The sequence below is a fragment of the Triplophysa rosa genome, linkage group LG9 (assembly GCF_024868665.1).
Source record: "Triplophysa rosa linkage group LG9, Trosa_1v2, whole genome shotgun sequence".
Classification (NCBI taxonomy): Eukaryota; Metazoa; Chordata; class Actinopteri; order Cypriniformes; family Nemacheilidae; genus Triplophysa; species Triplophysa rosa.
Window position 1 is genome coordinate 17696666 of NC_079898.1, and position 13339 is coordinate 17710004.

The 13339-nt window shown below is 38.2% G+C and overlaps 2 protein-coding genes across 3 annotated transcripts; one reads left to right on the forward strand and one right to left on the reverse strand.

The window, feature by feature from the left end:
- Window positions 1-1538: 1538 nt before the first annotated feature.
- On the reverse strand, window positions 1539-8699 carry rgra (retinal G protein coupled receptor a). Of its 2 annotated transcripts, XR_008963608.1 has the most exons (8): window positions 8345-8699; window positions 7956-8112; window positions 7570-7691; window positions 7096-7249; window positions 6735-6852; window positions 4319-4432; window positions 2890-3084; window positions 1539-2420 (listed from the first exon to the last, which is right to left on the reverse strand). XR_008963608.1 is itself a non-coding variant. In XM_057342957.1 (7 exons), the coding sequence occupies exons 1-7, from the start codon at window positions 8421-8423 to the stop codon at window positions 2941-2943; spliced, it is 888 nt and encodes a 295-aa protein (XP_057198940.1). In that variant the 5' UTR covers window positions 8424-8699; the 3' UTR covers window positions 1539-2940. The 2 variants fall into 2 exon arrangements, 1 of the variants encoding a protein (XP_057198940.1); XM_057342957.1 differs by having other exon boundaries at window positions 1539-3084.
- A 1064-nt stretch (window positions 8700-9763) lies between these two features.
- lrit1a (leucine-rich repeat, immunoglobulin-like and transmembrane domains 1a) lies at window positions 9764-13233 on the forward strand. The gene is made up of 4 exons (XM_057342507.1): window positions 9764-9983; window positions 10466-10926; window positions 11062-11367; window positions 11536-13233. Exons 1-4 carry the CDS (start codon window positions 9862-9864, stop codon window positions 12576-12578), a joined length of 1932 nt encoding a protein of 643 aa, XP_057198490.1. The 5' UTR covers window positions 9764-9861; the 3' UTR covers window positions 12579-13233.
- The last annotated feature ends 106 nt before the right edge of the window (window positions 13234-13339 follow it).

Below are 13339 nucleotides of genomic sequence, written 5' to 3' on the forward strand. Positions count from 1 at the left end.
GGTATAAATGTTATCCTATATTTCACTTTTTGTCACCAGTTTGCACTTGTCATTCGTACTGTACGCTGTAATGTGAGTCATTTGAAATCCGCACAACACATTTTATATTTTTTTATCTTCTGTCTGTGTTTCATTTGTTTTATTCCTATAATAACATGAGAGATGGTTCAAAGATCTTTATTTATAAATTAATTTGTGTTCATTTATAGATCGTTTGTTACTGTCAGTAAATCGCAGTACATTTGTAAGGTCAAACCATGTGTTAATACCATGTCTCTCTTAATCACCACAACAAGCTGTAGACCAACCACATTGCATGATCATGTGAAATAGAATATGCAGAAAAAATGATTAAAATGTTTAATCAGTGTCTGACTGAGTTATAAACAAAGGATTAAACTAACCTTGTTGAGGAAATACAATTTCATTAATGGAGGTTAGCTCAGACTGCTCACTTGTAAAATGAACTCAAGCTAAGAAATCATTACACACCATAGACTCTCAGTTTTAAAGTAAAAATACAAAAAGTCACATCTAAAAGTGTTGTTGCTAAGGTCTACAGGACGTGATAATGGAAACCATTTTTATTTTAAGCATATTGTAAACTACAAAGTGCAATATCCATTATATTTTGCACTTCTTGCCAAAATTGCTATAGGTTTAATTCAATTAATTTTTTTTCAAATTCTTCTAAAAATTTGATTTTATTACATCATTACACTGAGAAAGAGGAAGTTGTTTTCATTTCTTTAGTTTGTATATTGTGAAAATTGACATTGTTGTTTAGCACTAGTTCATAGAGGCTCAAAATGTGTGGATCATTTAAATGCTGATAAAGACAATAGTAACATCCAATTTTGTTGTATTTAGGCAAATTTTCATTTTCAAATTAAACTGCTTAATGTATAAACATTTAATTTATAATTATATCCATTTTATCATTTTTGTACAGTAAAATTAAAATGGCTTTCGTGTTTTAAATGACAGTGCACGCAGCACTTTAAAAAAGCAATGACGCACACATCAGTAATCCAGATTACTCTATATCCATAATCCCCTAAAATACAGTTTCTCTGCAAAAACACCAAAAATGTCCCTTTTGACTGTTGTATCCACGGTAATTATTCAAACCATCATTTAATGTTCATAAACAGAGATAATGTAACAAATTCCAGAGGTTTCTTTTTTGGAATTAAATGGACCACCATGTCATCACTTTTTAATTTACTGATGTTTTCTGTTTGTAAAAACACTTGATTATGTGAACTAACAATCCTGTGACAGGCTGCTTTGCTTCCATACACATTTGCGTAATGATTGCATAATCTGCTTCACATGTGAACAGAAGATGTTGATCAAATGAAAAATACCTGGCTTCAGGCAGCCAGCGTAACCCCTCACTCAGCTTTTGAACCACAAGCTGATTGTAAACCTGTGACTGATTACAATATGTTAAATGTTATAAATAGAGAACAAGCCAGGACTGGAGAGAAGCTGAGATCTTAGAGAGTGTGATATTCTAACATCAAAACACAGAGACGTGTCCAGCAATGTTTATTTAACTGTCTTGCCTCTTGGGTGATAACAATTGACTTTGGTTGACAATGTATGCACTGAACAGATGTTGCACATCATTCACAAGATAAAGTGCACTTGAGAAAGTTGACCTGAAGTAGACTTTTTAACAAGACAACAAATTGAACGGAACAATAAGTGTTGTGGTACAGAATTGCACTCAAACATTACATCTCTATTGTCTGTGACACAAAATACAATAATTTGGGTACAATTTTTATGGATTGTTAACGGTCAAGCATTTCTGAAATGCCACATTGTTTATACAGTATTATAGAGTTTGCAGTCAGGATATACATTACACTAAACATCACAAACATAGATGTGTCAGAACTTCAGCACAGAGAAGCAAGAAGGACAATTTAATATTTGTAATAGTGTGATGTTGTGTTTGCAATTGCAATTTTTTATGGATTTCATTTAAATACTTCCCTATATAGTGTAGTATTTGTTCAGCAGAACAAATGTGTTCAAAATAAATGTTTGGTGAACTACTCTGGCCAGATGCTATATTTAGCTTTTGAGTGTATGTTCATTTTTCTAGTAGCCTATTTATACAGTGTCCCTGCGTAAAGAAATGACTTTTTGTTTAGATTGTTTAAGAATCAACATGATTTAATGTTGAAATGGAGAGAGAATGTGCATGAGGAAAACAAGAACGCTGGCATGAGAACATTTCCAATTAAAGCGTCTCCTGCGTAATCTTTTCCTTTTTGCTAATCTCGTGCACTGGGGAATGTGTTTTCATAAAAAGCTCCAGTGTTACTGAGATTAGATGATGTTGCTTGCCTAATTCAGTCTCAAAAGATTGATGTAGTCCTTCTCTCGTAGGAAATCATTTCCACCTATGGAAAAACATACACTTCAGTTCCTAACCGTATTGTATTGTTAAACTTTACATTCTGGACAACATAACTAAAATAAATTTACATGGTGATGGTAGAATTAGGTTTAGTTTAGTTTATTTAATTTTAGTGGCTGCTGTCACATTTTCAAATGTAATTTAATGTATAAAAGCAATAATACAGTTTACCAGAAACCTTATACCTTAGATGATATGATCTTTGACTTTGACAGTAGCTTAACTCATATTGAAAAGTAGCCACAAATTCTCTTCTAACAAGTTATAAAATTGGACCCTGTTCAGTTAAATATTCATTAGGAGCAGCCTGCTGTATGTGCTTTGTCAAAATGTCAACCTAGACATTTTCACTCCTTGAAATTGTCATATTAAATATAACACACCACAAATGCTCAGCACATCTGAGGCACATAAATATACACCAAAAATGACATAAGCAAAGATGTCAATACCTGTTAAAAACTACAGTACCAGGACATTAAATGAATGATTAGGTGGTTAGTTTATTTGGAATTGTTCTCAATAGCAGGAGACTCAATCTTTTGACCAGTGAGCAACTGCCAGATTCCTCCTCTGTAGTTTTCATTTCCAAGAGCGTAAACAAAGACATTGAACGTAGGTGATGTCTTGGCCAAGATGGGAGCGATCTGTAAGAATACATCAACATGCTTATGATTCATTTTAAGCACAGTGTTTAAAATTTGAAGTGTTAATGTGACATTTAGATATTTAACAAATGCTTTTATCCGAATACAGTTGACCTGTATCTGTAGTACAACACAATTTTTTTTGGGTGCACTTTATTTTACAATGTGTGAACTTTGTACTTGCCCAACAAAATACTGGTAATTTCATGTACTTAAAGTGATAGTTCACCCAAATATAAAAATTCTGTCATCATTTACATTTCAAACCTGTATGACTTTCTTTCTTCTGCAGAACACAAGAGAAGATATTTTGAAGAATGTTGTTTACTGGCCCCCATTCACTTGCATTGGTTTTGTGTCTATACAATAGAAGGTAATGCGGGCCAGTGCTGTTCGGTTACCAACTTTCTTCAAAATATCTTCTTTTGTGTTCTGCAGAAGAAAGAAGGTCATAAAGCGGGGGTCGGCAACCCGTGGCTCTCGAGCAGCATGTGGCTCTTCTGCCCCCCTGCTGCGGCTCATTGTAGTCTTTATTAGGGCCTGTTTATGCCTGGTATTAAGATGCGTTTTGGTCGATCGGATCACAAGCGGACGAAAGAAGCACATACCCGTTTACACCTGCTGCTGTATTTTGTCCACTTTTGACCACTTCTGTCCTGATTTCTTCAAGAAATATCTGAAAAAGCATACACATTTACCCAGCCATACACCCTGGCTGGGTACATGTATTTGCTTTTTCAGATATTTCATTGAAATAGACTAAGTAAGTGCATGCAATGTACATATGAGCGCGACCGGAGATGACAGAAATAACATACAGAGAGCAGCGGTTTTATTTCTGCTTTGACAGATGTGAGACAGTGCCGAACACTGTATGCGTGTGTTAGAAATGGAATGGCGAGAAAACATTCTGCTTGGTATGTTTTTCATCTTTAAACCAAACTTTTAGGTTTTTAGCCGGCTTATTTTAAATCCTGTCTGGCTAGCACGCTCATGTTTACGCATGATGTACGTATAAGGAGAAGTAGGCGGTCCTTTGTGGCTGTTCATTAAACGCCGCAAAAACAAAAGCCAAAACAAAAGTTCACAGAAAAAAGCTGAAGTCTAACTAAAGCAGCGCGTTCAACACCGAGACGCTGCTCTCCTATTGCAACACTCCCACTTCGTGTTATAGTCATTTATAGTTTTTCCATCATATAAGTCATTTGCTGTACATTTATGGTAATTTTCTCACCATTCTTAGTTTAGGAGAGACAAGGGTAGCATTCTGCACAGCAGCATAGAAGGCCAGGACACCATAAGGTCCCCAGCAAAACAGCATAGTCTTCAAAGGAGTGCTGCAGTTGAACTGAAGAGAGGATAAAAAAAGTTTAGTCTACATACCTGCAAAGGTAAGATGAATGTCAAATTCAGTAGAGTTTGATGTAACATAAGAAAATACACACCATTATTAACTCTTCACTATTAACTATTCTGATGAGTAGGTACTGTACTGTACATAACATATGACCTTGGATGGCTGAAGAAATCAAATGTGCTATAAAAAGTCGACAGAAAATTTACCCAAAACATGGGAAAACTAAAAAATGAAAGAAAACAAGAAACATTGTCCAATGGAAGATCAAACAAGCAAAACATAAATATACAAATAAAATACAAAATCTGAAGAGTAAAAAGCCGAGACAGTGGTGGGATTACATCAACAATGAGTTTGGGCGATCTAAAAGCAATAGAACTGAGATAAAACTTATTAATGTGAATGGAGATCATGCGGCAGAAGTTTCGAACAGTTTTTTGCTGAGGCCTGGGCAAGTGATAATGTGTGCGATTGTTCCTTTGGACAAACCAACAAAAACACATGAACTGTGTAGTATAGGACAAATAAAAGCCCTTAAGGTTAGATACACGGAAAGCAAGTGGCCCTGATGATATACCTCCTTGGCTTCTCAGGAACCACGCAGAAGATTTGGCACCAGTTATAGCACATCTGATCAATACCTCATATCAATTGGGAATTTTACCAACGGCATGGTAAAAGAAGCTAATATCTGTCAATACAAGAGAGGTTTGTGTAGAAGAAACTTGCCAACAGTTCTGAATGAATGCAACAATCAGTATGCTTATTAGCCTAAACAGATCCTTTGGTTAAGAACAGGATTCCCCAACGTGGAGTTGTGTCACCATATCTGTTTTTACTCCATATGTCAACTCTTGAAGTCATTTTTGGCGATACACGGGATACAGTTTATGCAGACGATATTGGTATATCACGAGCTGTAAATCTAAAAGACATAGAAATAGACAAAAAGATGGAGGCACTTGCTTTGGAAACTTGGGCACAAAATAACAACAATGCTCTTAAATGGAAAAAATTCTGTCGAAATGAGGATATGTTTTGCAAAAAATCCAGCACAACCACCACCACTTATTCTGGGAGGACAGGAGGTTCCTGTGGTATTACAGTCAAAATACCTAGGGTATCATCTCTAGACAATCAATTAAAAAGAAATTCTCATATTGACGAGTATGTAAAAATGGCATCTCAACGTCTTCACTTTCTGACAGTTTTTGCAAAACATGGAGCCTCTGCTGATGATCTAGTCAGTACTGCTCCTTGATCAGACCCTGTCTGGAGTAGGCAAATGTGCTGTTAGTAGGTTGCACAAAAAAGCAAGCCGCTTTGCTGGGAAGAATTCAAAGGAGAGCACAACGAATCATTGAGAGATTCACCAACACATCAATACATCTGCCTGATTTACAAGGGCGGAGAGAGCAAGCCACCATTAAATGAATACAAGAGAAGGCACAGAATGATCATTCTTTCCATGATATTTTTCCACCAACCAGGGGTGAAAAAGCTGGTCGGCTTCTTAAGCAATTTGACATTACCCCAAGCAAGGACAACACGTTATGCAAGTTCTACCATTCCTTTTGGTATTAGACTGTTCAATGAATGTAATGTGGATGCTTAGGGTCCCCGTCTGCAGTTGTACTTGAATGTTTTATACTTTTTTATGCTCTTTGTGCGTGACTGAATGGATGCATATTTCATATCTCTATTATTGTTTTATATCTTATTTTATATATTATATTTTTATCATTTTAAATGTACTTTCTGCTTTAATTCAATCTTAGCATTGTTAAGCAGAAAAAGAACTTCAAACTTCATAAAGCAACAAAAAGATTATTTGCATTGAGTGTAGATGTGACATGATAAATTGGACATGAAGGCTAGACAAAGAAACAATAACATGACCTACATACTGTTGTATGCAGAGTGCAGAAGAGAATGCAATTCAGCAGTACAGGTCTCCTTATACGACTAATCAAACGAATTCTGTTTTACAATTACAGCTATAAATCACATTCAGTCACATCATTTCATTCTGTGTGTAGTGCAGGCAAACTGTCCCATGAATAATGTGATACATTTTTTGTGTTACGTAATAGTTCTGACCTGGATGAGAGGTCACTTGCAAGTGAAGAGAAGTTCACAACGCCATTGTGCTCTCAGGCAAAAAAAAATTCTGCTCTACTCAGTCACCATGAATAATAGTATTACGCAACATTGTGGGAAATGTATACCTGGGGTCTCTACATGGACCTGTCAGTCTCATGTCCAATTCTAATAAATGCACAGGATACTTTACCTTGGCCTGGCCAGTCTTCTTGAACTTCTTATCAATGTACTGGTAGGAAGACAGCACAACAAATACCTGAATGCCCATGTTGAAGATGGACATGGGGATCAGGTAAGATACATAGTTCCTGAGTAAAATAAGAGACAACACAGCATTATTGCCATTCAAGGATCTCATTTCATGGTAGAGATTTACAAGGATAAAAAGTCATAGCATATCACCGTAACATTATCCTTTATAAATTGGTCAGAATTATGTCTGATCCAGAAAACTATTTTTTACTGTATATGTTGCAATCCACACAATCTGTAGGCCATTTGATATAATTCATGTACATGTCATGATGGCATGCTGATAACTGTGATCTTACCTGTCACCCTTGCTGTAGTCCAGAGTGCAGCAGGTCCCCAGCGGCTCATAGTCATATTCTCCCCAGCCAATCAGAGGCATGGCAGACCAGAAGGCAGTGAACAACCAGATGAAAATGACCAGGCTGATAGCACCGCTCCACTGCAACTTTGTCCCTAATAAAAAAGGTACAATGGATGATGCTATTTGTATTTTATTTCTAATGATAAATGTTGACCTGATTGCTAGAACTGAGTTGCTCAATTTTAATACACAAATTGTAATAGTAAACATCCGCAAATGGTTTATTGGAAACAATGGTCTTGGGTGATAGGCCTTTGACAGAAAGATTGGGCTGGAAATTTAGCAGGTGGTCTTAGCAATGTGGGTGGGCTGATCCACAACAAAGGCTCTCACATCCAACAAAGTTTTGATCATGGGGTGTGATGCATCTCATTTGTTCTCTGTACGAACTTTCTCTGGTCATGTTACTCACTGGTACAATACTGATGGTATCTGTCCCAAGCAATGGCTGCGATGAAGTGTATGCTGGCAAGTGCGGTCAGAAAACCTTGGAAGCCATGGGTCTGGCATCCATCTGATCCATAAGGCCAGTATCTAAGAGTTTAACGATCAAGTATTATAAAATACAAAAAGGCCTAAAGAGTTTTCTGTATCTTATGCATATAGCTACACGTAAACACAATGATTACATAATAATTTAATCTAAAAGTTTATACTAATTACAAGATTTGGTCATTTACATTAACAAGCCTCTCTTAATCCTTATTTACAAACGGGCACTACATCCATCTCATAGTGTATCCTAGCCTCTAGCGGTGCAGTTAAAAACATCAACATGAGAAACGTGTCCTGGCTCACCTTAAAAAGCTGGAGAAGGCTGCAACGGTGGCGTTCATAGAAATCCCCATATCTGCCAAAGCCAGGCTGAAGACAAGAAAATTACTCGGGGTCCGTAATTCTCTTATTTTAAGAAAAGCAACTACGGTCACGGCATTCAGGAAGAAACCGAGGAGACCTTCAGAAAATATAGAAAACATATGAACAAGCGCGCAAACCCCAGTTACGCAACAGTTATGCATAATGCATATGGTCTTCATATGGAAAATTAAATCACCGCTTAAAACAATTGGTACTTGTTTCGCCACAACCTGGCAGTTATTTAACCACTGTTCCAGAATAGACAGCGCGCAAAGGGCATCCCTCCATGGCTATATGTACATATCCAGAAATCCAGCAATAGCTCTTACCCTCCACGAGCAGGCAAGATCCAAGGGAGAACACATCGAAATCGGAAAATCCCTTCGGTAAAGGATACGACGTAACCATTTTTGTATGTAATGTGTGGCGCTAACTGTGCAGAAACCAGAGTGCGCCTTCACAGTCCGCTCGCCCTCGCTGTATCTAGGTGTATTTAAACGAAACCTTATTTTAAAGGAGCATTTCACGTGAAAAGGCATAAACGCAATTATGTAAAGATTCTCTCTCTTCGCCACAATCCGCGAAAGAATGTCTTAATGAACATAACTCCTGCCACAATACGTATTTACGCAGGGCGACAGTAAAGCGCTCATTCAGTTACACAACAAGCCTTTGTGTGTCGGGTGTGTTGGGTGGGTGGGAAGCAGCCCAGTCTGAGCCAATCGATTTTCTTTCTGTTCACTTCACAACAGGTGTTATTGAGCTGTCACTCTTTACACTTACAGTGACTGTACAGCTGATAGTTTGTATTGGATTATTACAGTAACAGTCGTTTTACCATTTGCTACAATATCTACATGCAGATTTGGTAAAATAGATAAGGGTTTCAATTTCTTCTCAAAAGACCACCAGTGTAGAACATTCTCTTTTTATTGATTGATATTCTGTTGTAAAGGACTGTTATTGTAGAATATAAAACGGCATATTTCACAAGAACAACAAAAATTAAACATGTACTGTAATTGGTCTGGAATTTGAATTCCTTTGTACTAAAGCCCTTTGTTTTCTGATTAAATCATTTATACTTGAGTGAATAGGCAATACTAGATAAGTTACACAGAGTGAAACTGATATAATGAGTTACTTGATCATTTACAATAATTTACAAATATTAGAAAATAATCATAGACACAATTTGTAATTCCACATTAAATCTATCATGCTTACCAATTATGCAAAACAATGCCTTTTAAACAAAAAAGATTAAATTTCTTCTGTTTTTTTTGTGAAAGTCTTATTTTCAACTTGGCATTTATTTGAGTCTTGTCAGAACAGAAGACTTGGTGCCAAAGCTTACAAGCCCAGCATAAACAAAATAGTCTGTTTTTAAAATAATTTAATTCAACAATGCAGTAGTCATTCTGTAAACAATGAAACCGCTTTCACACCATCTATAAGTGATGCAAAAAAAGCAATCCAATGCAATTAAAACCAAATCAATTATATTAGGGTAGAGGATGGATTAAAAACGATTGGTAAAGAGGAGAGAGATTGGTAGAGATTGGAGGATTGGTAACACCAATTTGGAAGTTTTTTCTCCTATAATTAAGGGCTACATCTCTGTGTAGCCTATCAGATTCCAAGATGCAAACGCATCTAAATGAAAATAACGCACATCCTCTTGCTAATCCTCGTCTATCCTTTTTATCTGCAGTGCTGGTAGCAGTCAGATCACTATGGGGCGGCGCAGCAGAGGGACCATGACATGCTGATGATTTTTCCATCATTTTAACCAGATGGCTCTTAATTAAAAGTACAGGATTGTGTTATCCGCACTAGTGCTGAAATGTTTCTAACTGTCTTGTTTGGTCTGCTGCTGGCTTCAGGTGGATTTCCACTTGTTTGGAGCTCCTGTCCTTCTCAGTGCAGCTGTTTTTATCACAACTTGAGTGATGGGTCAAGAGCCAGGTGCGTGTCTGTGCTACAATTTCAACATTTTTATGTTACGTGAACATTATTATTCCAGTTTTCCATTTAAACTGTGGTGCTCTGTTGTCAATTGTATTCAAACATTTGACCTTGCATATTCATTGGATATACCTTATGCTTATTTTAGGCATTTCAGTATTTATTAGTTTTAAAACAACCTAAATCTAAATTTGACTAGTTTACAACTTTTTTAAATATCATTAAATGACTGAATCATCATCAATTCACTTTTCCTTGCATTTTTTCTCTCTTTTTATTGCACATCTTTTTTTATGCACTTTTATATTGCATTGTGTACTTTCAGACTCAAATTAAGGACCATTTGCCAACCTATTGTTCATACATTTACATATGTAATATTTTTGTGATTTGAGACTGCTGGTTTTAAAGATTCATGTCGAATGCGCATGTTTGTAAATCCGTGATTATCGTGCCTTGTTCTTGTTAATACGTTTCTGCAGGAGCGTGATTTGCAATGACCCAGAGATTTCCCTGGTGCCCGCCACTTTCCCACAGGACACCTCGAAACTTCGGATCGAAAAGACTACCATCAAGAGGATCCCGAGCGAGGCTTTTAGTTACCTATCCAATTTAGAATTCCTTTGGATGTCTTTTAACATTTTATCCTCTCTCAACTCGGACAGTTTCCGTGGTCTGTACAGTTTAGAGGAATTAAGACTGGATGGAAACTCACTGACTTCATTTCCTTGGGAATCTCTAATGGACATGCCCAGTCTTAGGTTACTCGATATACACAATAACCAGCTCTCCTCCATTCCGCCAGAGGCAGCTCTCTACATGAAAAATTTAACCTACCTGGATCTATCCAGCAACAGTTTGCTTACGGTGCCATCTGAGGTTCTTAGTACTTGGTTGACAATCAAACCTATCCCGGGACCTGAAAGTTCAAAAATGATCCTTGGTGAGTAAGAAAGTTTTTTTGTATTCTTACCGAATAAATAATTCTAAATAAATAATTAAAAGCATTAATTACAAAAAATAGTAGATGTCAAAAATATTACCAAAAAAATTTGATCCGATCATTTTTTTGCCCCAGGTCTCCATGACAACCCTTGGTTGTGTGATTGTCGATTATATGACCTGGTCCAGTTCCAGAAATCTCCCAGTCTGTCAGTGGCCTTCATTGACACGCGGCTCAGGTGCGCTGATCCTGAGAGCCTCTCCGGCGTTCTGTTTAGCGATGCCGAGCTCAGGCGCTGCCAGGGGCCACGGGTCCACACAGCTGTAGCCCGGGTGAGGAGTGTGGTAGGCAACAATGTCCTCCTGCGCTGCGGAACCATTGGCGTCCCCATCCCAGAGCTGGCATGGAGGAAGGCAGATGGCAAGCCACTGAATGGCACAGGTGAGTTAGTAGAGTAGAGGAGTTGCCAAGCGCTATTAACCAGAAGTGTTAATTCACCATGATTATGAGAAAGCTGGCACAGCAGTGAATTGTGATACTAATCACTGCATTGCGGCTTATTGAGCAAATACACTCATTTGTTTTCTGTGTTCTCCTTCAAAACTTTAGTTCAACTGGAGAATTCAAAGGAGGGGATAGTTTGGTCTATTCTAAGCGTGCCTGCTGTATCTTACCGTGACACTGGAAAATACATCTGCAGAGCCACAAATTATGCAGGAAGCGCAGAGGCTGTCATTTCTTTGATTATAAGTGATTCGCCCAAGGCAGAGAATCTGACGGTGATTTCGAAAGCCAAAGTTAAGGGCAAGAGGCCAAGCCCTATTGTCAAGGCAGCCTATCAAGACAAACTTTTTGCCACATATGTTTCACCAACACCCAAGAATCCACCACCACTCGGCGCAACTGGGAGTTACACAGGCCCGTATCCAGGTATGGAGAGGGACAATGCTGCCAACAGTCGAACAAATACACAAACAGCCAGTCCCGACGGGTACCTGGAGACCAATCTTAGCAATCTCGCTGCAAACACATCCTCTCTCCAGCAAGACCCTGACAGGGTCGTCCGCTCTGTAAAAGTGATCGGTGATACAGACTACACCGTGTGTCTTAACTGGAGAGCCCCAACGGCTAAGAACACCACAGCATTCAGCGTCCTCTATGCCGTATTTGGAGAGAGGGATATGAGCAGAATCAACGTGAGTCCTGGCAACAACAGGATCATCATCGAGGGACTGGTTCCAAAAACCAAATACATCGCCTGTGTGTGCGTCAAGGGGCTGATCCCCAAAAAGGAGCAGTGTGTAATCTTCTCAACAGATGCGGCGGCGAGCGCTAATGGAACCCAAAAGCTCATTAATGTAGTAGTAATCACGGTCGCCTGCGTGATAGCCGTGCCTCTTACTGTGATCGTGTGCTGTGGGGCGCTTAAGAGGAAAATTCAAAAGTTTCTGGGGAAAAAGTCGAAAGACATTCAGGACTCGTATGTGACGTTTGAGACACTTTCCCCCAACACAAAGTCCAAAGGTTTGGAAGGGGAATACCTCACCAGACTCAATGCAGAGGAGTCCAACAGACTGCTGTCGGCCAGGTCCAGTCTGGACTCTGAATCCACAGCTAAGATTGAGGGACAGCCAAATGAATACTTCTGCTGACAATATTCCTCAGCCACAGTTCCACCACGCAGCCTCCAAAGTATCCAGGCCCAGCCGCAGTACCTGAGTGCACATAATCTGTACCAGCAGTACGTGACTGGCAATGTGTAATGCAACTTTTTGATACTTTGCAGAAGTAACAAAGCGCACAACTAAGAAGTCTTAGTAATGTTGCTATTTGTTGCTGTGCTATTGGACTTGGTTTCTAAACTAAGCCATTTGGCTGGTGGTGGGGTTGTGGCTGAGCAATCCCAGAAACACGCACACATGAACTTTTAGCCCTTCAGATACTCCTAAAAGAAACTGATTTAAAGGGAAATATTCATGTAAATGACTGCGCATATGAACAAATCCTGTAATAGCATCACTGTTATTGTTTGCTTTAATTATATAAACGAATTATAGATTGATTTCCACACACTTTATTTGTATTACAAATACGATCTCTTTACACAGAGAAAATAATGCATCTTGAGTAACACAGAAAATATGAACATGGAGAGTATTTAAAATGTCCTTATGCAACAACCTGGTCCTCATTGTGTTTATATTTTTATCACAAGTGAAACGTGTGCCACCTTATCACTTTTTATGACAGGATAAGGTTTCTTTGTAGTCACCCATTTTTGCTCCAAAATAAACTTGGTTTTTACATTTTAAACCTGTTTTTGTTTCTTCTTGAATTATTTTGGCATATAACAAATTGGTGCCCTGATTAAAATGTGTTGACGGCAGCGCTGCAAACCCACATAAGTTCCAAT

Excerpts from the sequence above, each read along its gene's own strand:
- rgra (XM_057342957.1), bottom strand. The coding sequence starts at position 8,423 with ATGGTTACGTCGTATCCTTTACCGAAGGGATTTTCCGATTTCGATGTG. Across the intron at positions 8,113-8,344 it reads ATCTTGCCTGCTCGTGGAGG|GTCTCCTCGGTTTCTTCCTG; the intron begins GTAAGAGCTATT and ends TATTTTCTGAAG. Across the intron at positions 7,250-7,569 it reads ATACCATCAGTATTGTACCA|GGACAAAGTTGCAGTGGAGC; the intron begins GTGAGTAACATG and ends CTTTTTTATTAG.
- lrit1a (XM_057342507.1), top strand. The coding sequence starts at position 9,862 with ATGTTTCTAACTGTCTTGTTTGGTCTGCTGCTGGCTTCAGGTGGATTT. Across the intron at positions 10,927-11,061 it reads AAGTTCAAAAATGATCCTTG|GTCTCCATGACAACCCTTGG; the intron begins GTGAGTAAGAAA and ends TTTTTGCCCCAG. Across the intron at positions 11,368-11,535 it reads CAAGCCACTGAATGGCACAG|TTCAACTGGAGAATTCAAAG; the intron begins GTGAGTTAGTAG and ends TCAAAACTTTAG.